The sequence below is a fragment of the Juglans microcarpa x Juglans regia genome, chromosome 2D (genome assembly GCF_004785595.1).
Source record: "Juglans microcarpa x Juglans regia isolate MS1-56 chromosome 2D, Jm3101_v1.0, whole genome shotgun sequence".
Lineage (NCBI taxonomy): Eukaryota > Viridiplantae > Streptophyta > Magnoliopsida > Fagales > Juglandaceae > Juglans > Juglans microcarpa x Juglans regia.
The window spans coordinates 2,255,685-2,274,097 of NC_054596.1; the positions used below are offsets into that span (position 1 = coordinate 2,255,685).

The 18,413-nt window shown below is 37.9% G+C and overlaps 2 protein-coding genes across 2 annotated transcripts; one reads left to right on the plus strand and one right to left on the minus strand.

Annotated features, from left to right (window-relative positions):
• Window positions 1-482: 482 nt before the first annotated feature.
• LOC121249777 (gibberellin-regulated protein 6-like) lies at window positions 483-2,097 on the minus strand. Its single transcript, XM_041148579.1, has 4 exons — window positions 1,875-2,097; window positions 1,711-1,755; window positions 1,585-1,618; window positions 483-905 (listed from the first exon to the last, which is right to left on the minus strand). The coding sequence occupies exons 1-4, from the start codon at window positions 1,941-1,943 to the stop codon at window positions 724-726; spliced, it is 330 nt and encodes a 109-aa protein (XP_041004513.1). The 5' UTR covers window positions 1,944-2,097; the 3' UTR covers window positions 483-723.
• Window positions 2,098-16,169: 14,072 nt separating this feature from the next.
• On the plus strand, window positions 16,170-17,609 carry LOC121249778 (zinc-finger homeodomain protein 9-like). Its single transcript, XM_041148580.1, has one exon. It carries the CDS (start codon window positions 16,452-16,454, stop codon window positions 17,418-17,420), a length of 969 nt encoding a protein of 322 aa, XP_041004514.1. The 5' UTR covers window positions 16,170-16,451; the 3' UTR covers window positions 17,421-17,609.
• The last annotated feature ends 804 nt before the right edge of the window (window positions 17,610-18,413 follow it).

Consider the following 18,413-nt stretch of genomic DNA (forward strand, 5'->3'; position numbering starts at 1 on the left):
AATCAAATACTGAAATTCTTTGCGCTTTCGATAATTCAGATGATCATGTGACTCTTTCCCAGCCCAAATATAACATATAATAAGCACAGAACTGAAGTTGGTTTTAAATTGAATTGACGGTATCCCATAAGCTTACCCAAAGGGCCCATTGAATATATGGATCGGCCTTGGTTAAACCGATGTATTAACGACTAACTTTTATACAGAGCCAAGTCGCACCAAAGACAAAACCCAAGCCCATTATCATTTTGGATCAGAGCAGGTTAGTTAACAGTAATATAGTCTCTGAATGCTTTTGATATAAAAAAAAAAAAAAAAAAAGCTCTTTTTTAATAATAATTATACGTCAAGAAGCTTTAAATGGTTCACATTTACAAAATAAAAAACGACGAATGAATTAAAAAGAGTATGGAAATTGGCCTCCACATACGAAAAAGTAGAGCAAATATATTATATATTAATGAAACTAGTGAAACCAAAGATTTCACATAATAATGAAAATAATATCATTATATAGATTAGCCGCTCTCATTTAGGTGAAACCCCCAAGGAGTGACTGTCCGATACACCAGTTTTTCAAAGTCTTTAGACCAAACAAAACAACTCACCATCTCAAAAGAAAAGAAATGCAGATAATAAGTAATAGTTAGCAGTAATGCCGGGAACAGGATATTGAAAATGGACAAATCACAAAAGAGGGAAGTTGAGCCAAGATCTGCTGGTTCAAGGGCACTTGGGACCTCCTTCCTTGGTCTTCCAGTTGTTGTAGCAAGGGCACACTGCTTTATTCCCATAATAACCCGGGGGCACGCAAAGACACTTTGCGCAGCACTTCTGACAGAAGAACATGCAGGGCTTGTGGTATTGGGTCCTTCCGCACCTCCTCGAGCATTGCGACGGGCATTCTAGTCATCAAAACAGAAAGCATGACAAACAAAATCATTTCCATCACTTGAAGACCCTTAAAATGCAAAAGTGAAAGAGAGAGCGTGAAACGAGTTTAAGCCCCATTCAAAACAAGTTTGACCAAAGAAACACAAATGTAGGTCCCGATGCATTTACTACTCATAAAATGGGGAAGGAAGTGGTGAATTCCAATGCAGAACGAGTGTCCCTCCTCTGAACCCAATTTCCCTCCAACCCAAACAATGGATTTCTTTTCATGCTCTGTTCTTTCTAGATCATTTCTTCCCCAAACTAAAAATGGCCCAAATGTGTGACAGAACAAGAGGCTCCCAAAGTGATTAGTGCTTCCACACCACCCCACTCTCATTCTGGATATCCTCAATGTGATTAACCCACCAAGCCATTTGCAAAATAGATCTCGTCAATGGGAGTCAGGGTGCTGTGAAACTAACAATAATTGGTGCAGAAATAGCATTTCATAAGGTAAATTGAGTTGGCAAGTTGTGCTAGTCTATTTGATTGGGCCAAGATCTGAGAAGTTATGTACCAAAAAAAAACGGATTTTTTCAAATCAATATACCGTGGCTGATGCCGATATTAATTTTCAACTCTTATTTTCCGGAATGGTTTGTAGGTGAAGAAAGAAATCGAGTTGAGAGGGGAAGATTAGCCACTTACGGTAGCTCTTGAGACTGCCTGGTCCATACTTGCCCTGGAAATTACATAACAAGTTAGATCCAAATACAAAAAGAAAAAGAAACAATGTGGTAATGTCAGAGAGTGAGAGCGAGAGAGAGAGCTCACTCCGTTGTTATAGTGATGACCACCATGCCCATGAGATGCCATGGCCTGTAAACAAAACAAGAGAAAAAAAAAATGTCAACAAAACTCCACATCAGTAAATGTTTTTCTTCCTTTTCAATTTGGGCTTCACTTCAGAATTAAAAGTTCCGGAAGAGAAAACCAACCATTGCTTGAAGAAAGGAGATGGTAATGAGGGCCAAGATCAAAACAGCAACAAACTTAGCCATGGCCATTGATACAGACTAACCCCCCCTCGGTAGACCTACCCACCTCGAAAAAGAACAGAGTACAACAGGACCAAGGAGAAGCAGGCGAGGGGTTGGGTTGTAACTTGCAAGTGGTATAGTGGAGTGGCGATGGGAGTATAAATAGAACATTATTGGAGAGTTGGGGTGAACCAAGTTATTATTACGTGCGCTCGTTTGTATGGAGTATACTGTGGTCTTCTCTTACAGGAAATGACACCTGTGAGATTACATTTATCAGGGTAGCTATACCATTCAAATCCGGTGCAAGATACCATTAATGTGATTTGCCTCTTGCTCCCAGTGAAATTGCAAAATCGCATCACAAATGAAATTGGGCTTATTCGGCCACCGACATTACTGTTTTGAATTATAGTCATCAGACATCGCATTTAGTTTTTTATTTTTATTTTTTTTCCTTATAAAATATGTCGGGCCTTACTGTTTTATGTTGTAAGTTTTATGAATTATATTACTCATTATTCCTACACTATACGAATAATTCAATTCATTATCATACACTATATATTTAATAAAAAAAATAAGAAAATCATGTGAGTTACAAAAATAATGAGTAGAATTTTTTTGTTTTTATTGTTTTCACTATTTTGCTTGTGATCACCTCAAAAAAGAAAAGTAATTGAATGATATAGGCTCCTACATTTCATGGACAAGGGAAGAGGCGTTGGTGCATCCAAGCAAGAACGGTAAAAGGTAGTTGAAGTAGTTGAGGGTAAGGGTCCCGAGGAGAGAGAAGTCAAAAGAAAGATAATTTATGAGAGAGGGCATGGCAGGGAAGGGCAGTATATAATCAATTAATTTAACCGTAAAAGCTGAAAACTCTTTGTCCTAATTGCATGTGGTATTGTGCTCCTATCTCTGACCATAGCGCGTTACCCAAAGCTGCACCAGTTTGACAAATGTGCCCTCACTGACGGGTAGTGAATGAGCACTAGTTTGTTATTAAAAAATTATTTTTTTATATAAATTTAATTTTTTTAAGATATTACACATTTCAATATCATTTTTTTTCTAACATCATCTCTCTGATCTGAAAATCTGGTTATTATATGATTTTGTTGTGAATATATATATATATATATATATGAAACTTTTCTGAAGATAATGTGGCTGTCCTTTTCTTTATCTTATCTTATCTTTTTATATTCTAGCTCTACTATTTTTTGAGAAATAAATAGAATGGAAAAAAATGACATATGCCTGTCAAATATATATACCTTGCAAGGTTTTCAATTGCTATGTACTGAAACCTAGCTATGGGGTGGGCCTGTAACATCGATCGAGTTCATGCGCGAGGGAGCTAGTCGGGTAGACAATCGATTGTAAGCACATCAATGATTAGAACGCAATTTTAGGGAAAGAGGATCAGCAATTTACAAATGAAATTCTTTTCCATATAGGTTTGAGACAAGAAGGACAAGCCAACTAATAAGTACAAATAGTTAACCCTGTACATGAAAGTCAGAAGGCATTCTTCTTTTTGAGCTCCGTAATTTTAGCAGTTTCTTTTTTTTTTTTTTTAAACTTTTTTGGACTTTTGAGGACCTAGTCGCCTATGGCGGCAACCGTTGCCCCTCTTGTGCTTGGCCCACCAGTGGGGACGGCGGATCAGGATGAGGAAGGTAAGAAAGACTTGCGTCCAAGCAGTGTCTCGTGTGGTTGCACCATCTTTCAAATTGCAGATGAGATATCCGGTTGAGATCAACGGGGAACAAGGTTTTGCTTCATTGAGAATGAATCGTCTAAGGCAGTGGGGACTTTCGTTTTGCATTGGTGCTGAAGTTTACTCTCTCGCGGCCTTCTATTGATGTTATTCGGCTTGTCGTGATTAAAACATAGGGGTTGCTAGAAATTTCGACGATCAATTTTATGGATGATCATTACATTCTTGTTCATATGAAGACGGAAAGAAATTTTGTGCATGAATGGGCTCGTGAAGGAAGGTCGATAAATGGGTGTGTGTTTAAAATTTTTCGATAGACGAAGGATTTTGATGTGAGAAATGAATATTCTCTGACTCCTAAATGGATTTTCCTCCTTGGGTTGCCGCTTCACATGTACCGTACGAATTGCTTGCAGATTTTGGCAACACGTTTTGGTCATTTTCTAGGCACCGATAATGCTACTTTGAATCACACGAGGGCTTCAGGTGCTCGTATTTGCATTGAGATCGATTTGAAGGAAGAGCCGGTGCGGGGTTTTCCAATTGTTATCTCAAATAATGTGACGATATGGCAAGAGGCCAGATACGAGAAACACGGATATTATTGCAGGAAGTGTTTTCGAAAGGGTCACACGGAAGTTGTTTGTAGGGCAGGGGCAGTCGGTGATGCGTGGTGCGGAACAGAAGGTGCATGGTGTCAAAAAAGTCTGGAAAGAGAAGAGTTTGGAATCGAAAGAAAAAGATATTGATAGAACTGAAGGGGTATTGCACCGCCGGAAATTAGGTGCAGTAAATTATTTCCAAGAATTCCCATCGGAGGAGAGAAGTCGTGAAGAGGCCGACCTTTACTTGTTAATTAATAAGGTTATTATGGATGATGAAAATTCTTTTCTTTGTGAGGTGCCATCGGAATTGGAGGTCAAAGAGACTTTGTTGTCTATTCCGACGCATAGTAGTCCCGGACTTGATGGTTTTGGTTCTAGCTTTTATACTAGTTGTTGGGAGGTGGTGAATGATGAGTTGGTTGAAGTGGTAAAGGATTTTTTTCTCAAGAAATCCTCTTCCTTATTTTTATACGTCTTCTTATATTGTTCTTATTTCGAAGGTGCAGGAGCCAAAAAGTTTTGACAAGTTTCGTTCTATAAGCTTATGCTCGGTAGCTTATAAAATTTTCTCTAAGATTTTAGTCCAAAGGTTGACCCGGTTTCTTCATTTGATGATTTTACAGGAACAAGAAGTTTTCATTCCTAGGCGTAGTATTTTTGAAAACATTACGTTGGCTCAGGAAATGGTTTACTCTTTGAATAAAAAAGACAAATGGTGGCAATCTTATGGTGAAGATTGACATGTCCAAAACGTATGATAGAGTAGATTAAGGCCTTATTTGCATTCAAAACTCACCTCAACTCATCTCATCTCATTATTACAACCTTTCCAAATTCTTACATAAAATGTAATAAACAATTCAACTTTTTCAAATCCTAAAACAACTTTCTCAAATTTTCACACAAAATATAATAAATAATTCAACTTTTATTCTACTATTCACAAACCAATCAACCCATCTCAACTCATCTCTGAATCCAAGCCACTCCTAAGAGTTCCTTTTTAAGGTTCTAGAATGTTTTGGTTTCTCTAATCAATTTCGGTCCTTGGTAGAAAATTGTGTGGGTTCTTAGTGGTTTTCGATTATGAAGAATGGTTCTTATAAAGATTTTTTCAAATCAAACTGAGGGCTTCAGCGGGGGGATCCATTGTCCCCTTATTTGTTTATCATTATGGAGGAAGTGATGTCTTGGCTACTGAGAAATAGTTTTGATTAAGGGAGGATTAGGCGTTTCTCTCATCCTATGGGTGCCCCTCTTGTCTCTCATTTTATTTATGCGGATGATCTTCTGGTGTTCATTAATGGGGAGAGGTGCTCCTTGAGACGTCTTATTCAAGTTTTGGGTGTGTACGAGAGGTGGTCAGGTCGATTGATAAACAAAGAAAAATTTGCACTTTTCTTTTCTAAACATATCAACATGGGTAAGAGAATCAGCTTGAAGAGGATGTCCGGTTTTGTGGAAGGGAGTTTTCCGATGACTTATCTTGGGGTGCCCATTGTTGTGGGGCGGTTAACAGCTAGGGATCTGGAACCTCTTATAACAAAAATCAGAAATAAAGTGGCTGAGTGGAAGTTGAATTTGCTTTTGAATGGTGGTCGGATTATTCTTCTTAGACATGTGCTTTCGAGCATGGCTATCTATCTACTTGTAGTGTTGAACATTCCTAAAGTCATCCATCAAAGGATTAATTCTATCACGTCCTTATTCTTCTGGGGAGGCTCTAATGGCAAACAAAAGAGCAAATGGAGATCCTGAGCTCATTTGTGTAAACCGACTAGGGAAGATGGATTGAGTTTGAGGAACTCATTGGAGGTTCAAGTTTTGTCCATCGACAATTTATGGACAAAGTTTTTTCGAGCTAAATATTTGAAGAAGGGAAATATTGCTTTGGCTACTAACAATGTTGTAGGGACCCGATTCTAGAAGTCTGTTATGCGAGTTTTGTCCGAGGTTCTGGACAATGTTAGGCTAAAAGTAAAGGAGGGTAGTGGATCCTTTTGGTATGATCATTGGCTCTCTTGTGGTCAGTTGAGTCAATATGCTCAAATTGCTATTAATCCTAAACTAACTATTAGAGAGTTATGGGTTGATAATAACTGGGATAGAGACCAGTTGGTGTAATTGGAGGGTGCAGATAAAGCTGAGGAGATTCAACAGAGTATTGTTGTGAGAAGAATTGGGAAAGACGTGCTTGTGTGGATGCCTAATAAGATCAGAAACTTTCTTCAGTGAGTGCATGGGAGTTTATTAGAGTTAAAGCTCCTCCAGCCCCAGGGCATGGACTGGATTTGACATGGTTTACTGCCGAAGAAGATGTCTGTTTGTGCTTGGAAGGGTTGGTACAATTGCGTGCCCGTGGATGGTAACATTCAGAAGATGGGAATTCAGTTAGCTTTAAAATGCGACTGCTGTTCTTCGGGATGCAGCGAAACTTTGGATCATGTCTTTAGCTTAGGTGAGTTTGCTGTACAACTTTGGGGTTAAAGCGAAGACAGCGGTGGGGCTACCTACGACTTAACATCATTTGTGCTGGTCGAGAGTCACGCAATGGTTCTAGGTTGCTAAGAAATCAACGCAGAAAGGAAGGTTCATGGGTATTATGCTATGTGTGATCACATGGAGGTTGTGGACTCGCATGTGTAAGGCTCGAATGGAGGGTCAGCGTGAATCTATGGAAGGTGCTTGGTTGGCGGTAAAGTTCTGGCTCAGGAACATTTCAGACAAAATGAATAAGGAGGGTGTATCTTCACATTTGGACCTCGCTTTATTGGAGGCTTTGGGCGTGTGCATTCCAGCTGCTCCTGCACGCAATCCACGTCTCGTTTACTGGAAGAAACCAAAGGAGGGCAGGGTGAAGTTGAACATAGATGGCAGTTTTAGGGGAAATCTAAGTAGCTGCGAAGGAGGGGGCATCATCCGGGATAGGGTAGGTCGACTTACTATTGGTTTTTCCAGTTTTTTTGGTCATGGGACGAACAATGAAGCTGAGTTGAGGGCTTTGACAGTAGGTACAACTGTGCAAGAACTTGGGACTTTTTCATGTTGAGATTGAATGTGATTAAAAAATTATTGTGGACTGGGTTGTAGCGCGGAGGTGCACAGTATGGTATTTGTGGGATTTCTGGGAAGAGCTCCTTGAGGCTTCTACAGGAATTGCTTTCTCTATTTTTCATCAATTTAGGGAAAGAAATATGTTGGCCGATTATCTGGCTAGGCGTGGAGAGGAGGGGTTGAGCAGTTTTTTTAATGATTATTATTTACTTCCTATAGAATTGAAGGGTAAGTTGCATTTGGAGAAGTTGGATATGCCTTATATTCGTTGGTACTTTTTAGTTGAGGTTTATGCTTTATTTGTTGGGTCGAGGAATTCTATGCATGCATATAATTTTCCTTGTTGGGTTTGGTGTTTATTTTGTAAGTTGGTTGCTTTGTTTGTTTAGTACTATTCCGTCATAAGTGAAAGTTTTCTTAGTAAAGTTCGAAAATGCCATCCTCTTTGAAAAAAGAAAAAAAAGAAAGAAAGAAAACCCTGTATGAAATGTACACAGGCCAACGTAAATCGATGCAAAATCACACGAAAAAAAATATGATACGCAACAACACATAAGATAATCCCGATTGTACGCAACAATATTGCGTAACATCATCCTGAATCTATGCCAAAAAAAAAAAAAAAAAAGATATAATATTGTTAGATATATAATAAATGATAGATCTGGTGGCCGGGGAAGGATGGCTACCTCCAATATTTAATGCCTCAACAACATGATTCAACAGTATGTCTCATTTTCTAAGTTCTCATGCACTCAATCATTAAAAAAGAGAAGACCCAAGTAGCATTGCACGCCTAATAGCATATGCAAAGAGAATGCAGTTTTCCATGGATGAGAGAGGAAGAAAGAGATCAGACCAGTACTGTGAAACATGTGCGAGCCCATTAACCAGTTCACATGCATGGAATCAGCAAAAACATTGCTGGTATTCTATGTACATGGGTCTTAAAGAAAGTGTGTGGCTGGCAACAACTTGGAGTAAAAATTACCTTGTTAATTGATCGCATGTATCCATCAATCATAACTAATACTTCCATGAATTAATGTTGCCTAAAAAAAGAATACAAGTTTCATCAAAATCATAATTAATTTGCTTTTTGAACGTATATAAATGTGTCAAGTGAACAAAAGATAAAGGCAGAAAAAAGGGGTCGTGCATGGCACGATTCAAGCACGGGAAAAAGGACCAAAGTTGACAACCTAATTCAGTACAATCATGTTCTTGCATGTGGGTATGTTTTACCTTCCACATGGGGAGCCAGATTTATTTTCAGTGGTCTAGACTCATGGCATGCAAAAACAGATCACCGTCACTGATCAGAATATATTACGTAGACCCACTTGTTCCAAATTATTATTATTATATATTTTCTCGCTTGAAAAAAGAAGATCACATTAATCCTGCAGGGAGCCCAGAAAATCAGCATCTCCTTGCCGCATTTATCCTAGCTCGTGCGCTTTTGAGTTGGAAGGGACGTCTATTGATTCTATTTAAAGGAAACTACGTACATAAAGTCGGACACATTATCATCTTTTCATCATTGTCAATAGACATAATAATACTCCAGTTGGTAGCATTATCTTGGTCCATCATGGTTTGGTTTCCGTAACCTCGGTTCCATCTCTTTCCAACTATACACAGTATCAAAATTAATATTCTTATTATAGGACAGGTAGAGACTTAGAGAAACAGTACACCAAAAACTTTGCTCGTTACTGGGCTTTTGGATTCTTGTGTTTGGGCTACGACTTATGAAGTTGAAGAACTATGGGTATTGGACGGAAGTTGTCTGTCTGGCACAATTGGTAGTGATTTGGGCTTCTCTCGAATTAGGCATGTGTCTCTCTCTCTCTCTCTGTGATTGGTATGGGTTTTTGCTGGATTTTGTGGACGAGTGGGCCTCATGGCAAGTTTTTGTACGTTCACGGTTCCGACATTTATCAGTTCAAATCTCTAAAATTATACGCAATGCATGCGATGAGGCAATCAAATAGTAAATCTTGAAAAAGTTGCGGTTAAGCCATGGATTGCAAATTATCACTCGTCTTGACTGATCTTGACTCTTGGAGATAAAATCAATAAACATGATATGCGTGCGAGTGTCACATCAATATGGCTGTGATCCAGCTGATGTACAAAATCTTTCTAGTTTCTTAATCATTAAACGTCCATGAAATTCAATCCCGATTATGAAACTTGTAAATGTTATAATTTGGCAAGGGGAAAGGGCATAATAATAAGAGTAAGAATGATATGGGTGGTTAGGGTACAGCAAAGCAATCAGATATAGTGATGTGGGTAATGCAAACAAGCTGTGCACTCCCCTGACAGAAAGCAAAGGGTGCCAAAAAGGCCAGCTGTGTGCTAATGACATCTCATTTTCTGGCACCAAAAATTGAATTGACTCCGGTTTTGGGGTAAACACACTAATTGGTGGGTGCAGTATGCAGGAGGAGCAAGTAGGTCCGCCACCAGTTTGTAGATAGATCTATGATAACTCTTCTCCCTCTAAACCCTCATTGACTCATTACCACACCATGCTACCTAGCTTGCTTGCTTGCTTTTGCTTCGGCATATTTAAAGTAGCCTGTCTTAATTTGCAGGACCTGTTAGGTATACTCTTCTGACGACATAATTAGGGTAGTGGTTGCTTCTATAAATGTTGTATATATCTCTCGTCTTACTGTCTGTATGCATCGTTTGATGTGAGATTATAAATTTTATTTTATTATAAAGTAAATGTGATATTTTGTATTAAGAAGAGTAGTGTATATATAAATATATATTTATAATCTAGGCTCTCCTCCAAGATTTACATCCCTTATATATAATCTTTAAAGTGTTTAGGGAATTGATAAAATTTTCATAATTTTCCAAACTCAATGATTGGTGTCACGTCAATATTTATTATTCCTTAAATGTAATAAAATATACTAGATTTTAATGTACTGATAAATACTCATTTATTTTTAAAGTTATGGTGTGAATTTAAAGGGATCTTTTAAGTTGGCTCGGTGAATTGGTAAATATAGTTAAATCCTAAGGCCTTGACGTCATGAAACTGCTTACTGGTTAAGCCGCGCTGTTTACAAGTCCTCGGGCCCAGAGAAGCATTACAAGTTGAGCTATACATCCGGAGTCATGTGGTATTATGGGCTCGGTAACATTTCAAATTTCAAATTTTTACCCTAAAATGGGCCAATGCTAAAAAGGTAAATAAAAGAGAGAATCAAAGAAATATTATAGGGGCCCAGACTGGCTTAGTAGGATACATGGAGGCCCTACATTGAACGTCAACATTAATAACACTCACTAGCCATTGGAAACCTCCTTAATGTCATATATCTTATATGATTCTATGCAAATATTATTAAACTCGAACCCAGAATAAGTTCCAGTATTGCAAGCAAGCGCAAGCAGCACGGTGATGGTTCTCAAACATGCCCAGCACGATATATTCTGTCCTAATATATGTTTGAAATTCTTCGTAGTGGGTCTTGGCCTGTTTCTTGCAGCATTGATGCATGCAAAAATTAGCCCCTGATCTAGGCTCTACTCATATCCATAGAATACTTTTTGAAGTTTGAATTCATGCTTTAAATCATACCACTTCACAGGAGCTATCTAATTAAGAAGGCTGTGCCCATCATGTTGTTCCCAAAGTTCAAGCATCGATCCATGAAACTCCCCAAGTCTGGAAAGTGCATTAATCCTACAGAACATTATGTAAAGAAGCTCGTGAAGATTGGAGGCTGCACAGTACTTGATCAGAAAGTGTCAAGTATTTTAAATAGTTGGATACTTGTTAAAATTGCAGAAGATCAGAAACTAAAGCATATGCACTAATTAAATTAAATTGAATTCAACCTACATCTTACCTAATTAATCTGAGAAAGGCATGCAGATAATGAACAATATTTAATTTTTTCTCAGGGGAATTAATCATGTAGAAGAAGACTGTACGTCCAGGATGGATGATTGACCAATGGATTATTAAGGAAGCTAGCTAATAATCAAACGCCACTCAAAGAGCCTGTCTCTAGCTGTGGACCAGCCACTAGTACTGCTGCACAGGATTAAATTAGCATGCACTGATATTCATCGAGCAACAGAGACGACCGACCTTTCAAAACCCATCCATCCACCTCTGTGGCCTAGCTATGAGTCCTCCTCGTCCTCTTCCTCGTCCTCCTGATCAATTAGACGTGTACGTAGGTCATACCGCCTCGAAGATAAATCTCGCCATTATTATTTATTGTACAGAAAGCAGTGCCGGTTGTTGCCTTGACCATCCCTCACATTATTTCATTTGAGGGAGACCAAGAATTATGCCCTAATGTCACAGTTCGTGCATGTGGGGGAGTGGTTCTAATCTAAATCTAAATATATGTATGTATATATTACACCAATATTAATATGGCCATTTTCTTGCTGATTTTGGGCCATTATAAGAGTCCATTATGATATTGCAATAAAAAAATATTAAAAAAAAAAAATTTTGGTATTACTATCGTGAGCTGTTGAAAGTTAGGTCAAGATATATACGTTAGGTATTTGCTGTGCAACTTATAAATCTTTGACCCCCCCAAAATAAGGAACTCTTAGCATTTTGTTCGTTGGATTAATGGGCATGCATGGTTATATATATATAATCGATTCATATATACAATGATCAGTATATTATATGTAGAGTATGGTCAAGATCGAGCTAGGTTCGTTACTATATACTGTACAACTTTACTATGTGTGGAACATTATTATAATATATATATATATATATAAATATTGGTGACCTAGCTAGCTATCTTTATCATGTGCCGAATAATTGGCACTGATTGCCCGTCAACTTCTAGTAATATGATATATCTTATATGTTTATCATTAATCCATTAATAGTTGAGCCAGCAAGCTGGTGCCTACCTAGCTAGTGTACGTTCTAGAATATACGGGCGCTCTACCTGGAAAATAATTTAGATTTAGAATACATGATAAGTAATTAAATTAGTTGAAGCACTTCAATTTGGTCACGACTCACTTCTTTTGTACTAGCTACTCGTACATTAATATTAAGAAAAACGTACGACCAAATTCGACACAGGCATGATTCACGTATAGATCAATGACACATGATCATTTAAAATGGACACCGTTGCTAATAATTTATTAAAAGGAGGACGAGTTCATCGATTTTCAAATGATAAGAGATAAAAAACCAAGCAAGTTTTTTTTTTGGTTTATAATACAAAAATCTGCGGAATTAATTTAACAGTATATATATTTTAAAAAAAAATATTTATAATCGTAAATTATGCTATACATTTTGCAGTTCTACTTAGAATTACTGATATATTTTTGACCGAAAGAAAACAAACGAAGTTCCTTGGATGGACTTTGAAAATTAGTCCCAGATTTAGGAGGGACGTTGATTCTCATAAAATTACGAGGTGGGGCCAGCTTTCAGGGGCATAAACGCGATAATCTATTAGAACATTAAACACCTTCACGTGCACGTAGATCAAAGAGTACGCATTCCATTGGCGTCCAGAGAAGATAAGGGTTCGTTTGTTTTTAGAGATGAGATAAAATGAGATGAGATTAAAGTTAAAAAATTAAATAAAATATTATTAGAATATATTTTTTAATATTATTTTTGTTTTAAAATTTGAAAAAATTGAATTGTTTATTTTATTTTGTATGAAAATTTAAAAAAATTATAATGATGAAGTGAGATGAGATGAGATGAAATGAAATGTTTTTTGAAAACAAACGAGACCTAAGGCTCCGTTTGCTACAAAATCATTTCAATTTATCTCTTTATTATAATTTTTTTAAACTTTTATATAAAATATAATATATAATTTAATTTTTTTAAATTACAAAATAATAATACTATTAAAAAATAATATTTTATTAAATTAATTTTAAACTTCATCTCAATTCATTATCTCATTTCAATTCTTGACAAACATGACGATTGGAAATGAATTACGGAAGTGATGTGACATTCCTAAAACATCTATATAAAGGCTACTATGCTGCCTGATTTTTTTTTATTTTGTCCTCACATTTTTTAGTATCTTTAAATATTTTTATAAAATAAAAAAATATATCAATATATTTAAAACCGCTTTCATAATTATTAAGTAAAAAAAAAAAAAAAAAATTAATCAACAGACAACTAAAGCGGTCAAACTAGGACGAAAGAGTATCTTTTCCCATATACATATATATTAGACTCTGCATTCGCGCAAATATTGCATTGTTCTTAAATAATAGAACTAGAAATGATGAGAAAAACGGATATGCTGTATGAAAGCCGATATAACATCGGTATCACATTAATATATTTGAATGAATATTGTATCTGGAACGTACCATTATTGGACGGCGGGGATAGCTCGCGCGTCTGGTCTTGCTGTATGATGTTTTTTTGGTAAGATCAAATTGCTCATGTTCCACTATCATTTAAGGGTTTACCTATTTTTTAAATGATTGAGGTATATTGCAAGTTTTAAATTATCTTGGTAGCTAGATCTCATTAGCTTTCAAATTAACGTAGCAGCTAGCATTTTTTTCGTTTGGGGTTATATATATATATGGAGTTGCATTGATGAAGGACATTTAGATCACCACCTTGTACTTTAAACCTTGGAATGATTTATTGGGTCGTGTCGTTTTGAAGTCCAACATTCTTCAAAATATATTCTTGTATTGAGTAATATGGTGAGGATAAAAAAGATGGCACAACAAACAAATATTTTTGTTGGGTGGTAATTCCATGGGAGAAAACAATTTGCATGAGCTATCGACGAGTATTTGCCGATAATGATCAGCATTGGGGTATGGCCTCGTGATTTTATACCCCAAACTAGAATCAACTCGATCATGCTAAAACGCCTAGCTAGCTGCATAATGGATGTGGTTGTCTCCTCTTTTTGTGCTACAGTAGGATATAACGATTGTGAATATATAGTGGTTGATCAGAAAAAATAAAATGACATATATTGAGTGAGAGGGGGGTTTCGAACTTCAAACCTCCTTTTTAAAAATTGAGAATTATATTAATGATCACAAACTTTTAATCATATGTAATATTGTTGCCGTGACTGTTTGAGGGGTTGTGTCCTTATAAAAGGCACGGTCTGCTCATGTAAAAGGGACTCAGCTTCTAATTTGTTGTGTTTGGGGACGCATATGACTAATGGTCTCCACCCCTTGCAAACAATATATATCGCCTCCACCCACTAACGAAACATCTCCCCGTGCTACTTTTTCCGACGGATTATCAATTATATTATATAAAAAGAAAAAGAAACACTTTATTATTGCTTATAGGCATGCGATGCACTGCCAACATATATCAAACATTTCATGTTAAAAAACACACACTTTTGGGTTATCATTTCGATTGCTTTTTGTGTTTTGGCAGTCTCGTTTCATTTACATGAAACCATGAAACTTGTTTAAGAGTACGTTTGAATAAATGATTTTCAATTATATTATTCGACCAAATTTGAAAACTCTGAAATACAGACCATATCATACAGCTAGCTAACTCTCACAGCCTATTCATTCCTAATAAATTCACGGGTTGTGAGTTTCAATGCAACCAACCTTTGCACGCCGTTCGATGATTAAACCTTAGCTGATCTATCATTGGTCCGCTTACGTCATCCAACACGCTCTCTTTTCCTTAATCTTATCTTATTATGTTCCACTCCCCATGTTAATCACCGCTTGATTTTTCTTTAGTAAAATATTTAACGCAAAAGTCAGTGCACTCTAAGAAAGTGGTCTTCCTGCAGCTTATTGTTTCTCTTTCCGCTTAATCGATCTCCAAGGCTGACTCGAAAATAGTAATTTGACTTTAATTTTGTGGGCAGGGGTCAATCAACACACCTGGCAGCAAAGAAATGAAAAGAGTGCGACGCGCGTGTCGCCAGGTGCAACATGTCTTTACACGTGTCATCTATTTCTCGCATTTTAATTACGTCCTAATCATGATTAATAGTTAGCAACCTCTAGAAATCGATGGTTTCGTGCACTTGAAAGCTCCAAATTGCGGGCGGGACTGGGTTGCTAATAGTTTGATATACGAGGTGCAGTTTGGTCATTGGAGAAAAGTACGAACCAGGTTCACAGTACGGTTTTGGGACGTGTTTTTTGTCAGGACAAAGGTTGGCAACCGTGCAAAATACTCGAAGCGATGTCGTTTTGCCTATCAAAAGACGGTGTTCTCCGACAACTCCGTTCTACGTCCGGGAATTCTCTCACATACCGACAACGATCTTTACCATCCTTCCTGAGACCAAGTGGTCGTAACGCAACCAACAGACACATTCAGGAAAATATGGCTTTGCCATTAGCAAGTAGCAGGTTTTTAGGGCGACCTCCACACTCTTAAATCAGTGCTACTGAGAGGGTAAATCCTTTCATAAAAGAAGGGTGAATTTGGGCAGTCGGGAAAAGGGTAAAGAGAAATTATAAAACTAATAAAAGGGATTTTACGGTTTTGAAGGGGCCCATACCTTAAAAGCAAAATTGACAAAATTAAGATGGGGTTACAGTCAATGTCTGAGACTGCTCAGAGTGGCAGTCTCTCTCTCTCTCTCTGTGTGTGCTGTGTTTTACTCCCCCACAATAATTAACAAGGACTGATAACTCGGACCATTATTAAGAGGAAACCCGGTCAAAAGCTCAGATCAGGATGAGAAATTTGGACTGTAGAAACAATAGGGAAGGTTCACTAGCTCAGGTATATTTATTACACACAACATCTAACCCCAAGGTGGGGTCAGGAACTTAACCATGGATTTAGAACCAGGGTTAAAAAAACAAGTGGTTAAGAAGGACATCCACAAAACTTAGATTTTTATTATCGACAGCATCACTTCCCATCATCATCATCATCATCTCTTCTCCTCCTCCCTACTCCTTCTCCTTCTCCTTCATCACTCGAAAAATTAATACTGTCTGTCTCGCTCTGCTGTATGCCACCTATTTCTTCCATTTTTCTCCACCCTCCTACCACTTCCATGGACGGATATTTCTAATCTGCACAAAAACCTAACCCTAACAACTCTTTTAAAAAGCTGATCTTTTCTTTTATTCATTTTTATATTTCTTTCGGGGACCCTAGATGTTAGAGCGATGGACATAACGCCCACCATCACCAACACCATTAGTGCTACCAAATCCCCAGAAGCTGACAGTGAGACACCAACTCGGATCCAACCCTCCTCCAAGCCCTTATCTTTCTCCAACGGTGTACTCAAACGCCACAATCCTCACCACCACCACCACCACCTCACCACTCCACAGCTGGTTGTCACCTACAAAGAATGCCTAAAAAACCATGCAGCATCCTTAGGAGGACACGCTTTAGACGGTTGCGGCGAGTTCATGCCCTCCCCTTCTGCCACTCCCGTTGACCCAACATCACTCAAATGCGCTGCCTGTGGCTGCCACCGCAATTTCCACCGTCGCGAGCCCGAGGACCCTATCCCCACCTCCGCCACCACCCATGTCATCGAGTACCAGCCCCACCACCGCCATCACCCTCCTCCACCACCACCGACTGTCTCAAATCGAAGCCCCAATTCAGCCTCCCCACCGCCGATCTCCTCCTCCTACTACCCCTCCGCGCCCCACATGCTTTTGGCTTTGTCTGGTGGCCTTTCAGTTCAACCGGAGAGTGCAGCTGGGCCTACTAACCCTATGGTCTCGCCGAGCCCAAATGCAAGAAAGCGGTTCAGGACCAAGTTCAGCCAGGAACAGAAAGAAAAGATGCACCAGTTTGCGGAGAGAGTTGGATGGAAGATGCAAAAGAGAGACCAGGAATTGGTACAAGAGTTCTGCAATGAAATTGGGGTGGAAAAGGGTGTTCTAAAGGTGTGGATGCATAACAATAAGAACACCTTTGGGAGGAGAGATGCGGATGATACAGCTGGGAATAGGAACACCAACAACATTCTTGAGCAAACCCACAACAACGGCAACGACAACGGAAACGAGGACGACGACAACAACAACGAAACCAACAACCTCGGCGAGAACCCGAATCACTACCAGAGTGACAGCGGGGCTCATGGTGCTAATGGGTCTTCCTCATCTTCTTGATCTTTGATGAAATAATAAGGAAATGTTAGATAGTTCAGTAAGACTAGAATATTAATTACTTGTAGTTGGTTCTTGCTCAGTTTTAAATTGTTTTTTCAGTTAATGATCTTAATGAGATGATGAACATGACCTTGTTGAGGATATCATGGAAGAGCTAGATTGATCCAAAAGGAAATTTGATTTGGTTTATTTTAACTTTCTTTTTGCTGTTTCAAGTACTTTAGCGATCATATTTATTAATTCTTTTTCAAACCTCATTAATTTACGCTTTTTTTATTTCCCATGATCATATCCTTGGGACTGTGCATGGTCATGTTGAAGGGTTTGTGGGGATCATTAACTTTGATTAATGTTAATTTCAGCTTCATTCTTCTCTATTATAAGTTAGAATGAGAAGAAGTTTATGTAGCTTTTTCGACTGTTTCTCGGACAGCAAGATTATAATTAAAGCTTCTGAATCTAGTGTCTCATCAGAGGTGGATCGATGGTGAGGGGGAGATTTTTCTTTTCTTTATCTTGTGTCTGAGAGAAAGAAGCAGAAAGTGTTCCAACATGATCAACTGGCCTGGGCGCCGGATCGATTATATTATTATCTATAGTACTGATCTATCATCCGGACCTTTAGCTTTATGTAATTCTTTACTGTTTAATCAATTTATTCATAGAGAATAAATAAATAACAGATCATATGATACATCTTATAATTCCGTAGCAAATGGTCGTGTGGATATTACAATAGAATTTTAGTACGTACTTGTGATAAGGCTAATCTCTTTTATTGCTTTATTTATTCTCTTGAGCTTAGAAAAGCATTGTTCCACTACTGCCATGTGCATTAGCTAGCGCTTTTGCTCTTTAATTTAGATAATGGGATCCGTACTTGAGGCTTGTTAGAGCTTTCTACTTGGGGAAAACCCGGATTACCAAACCTGATATGTTGAGATAGAGGATAAATTATGCAAAATATTTCTAATATTTTTTTAATAATGTTCC

Bases quoted from the DNA above. Each gene is read 5' to 3' on its own strand.
- LOC121249778 (XM_041148580.1), top strand. From the start codon at position 16,452: ATGGACATAACGCCCACCATCACCAACACCATTAGTGCTACCAAATCC.
- LOC121249777 (XM_041148579.1), bottom strand. From the start codon at position 1,943: ATGGCCATGGCTAAGTTTGTTGCTGTTTTGATCTTGGCCCTCATTACC. The intron at 1,619-1,710 runs GTGAGCTCTCTC...TGTAATTTCCAG, and splicing joins GTCATCACTATAACAACGGA to GGCAAGTATGGACCAGGCAG. The intron at 906-1,584 runs GTAAGTGGCTAA...TTTGATGACTAG, and splicing joins AGGCAGTCTCAAGAGCTACC to AATGCCCGTCGCAATGCTCG.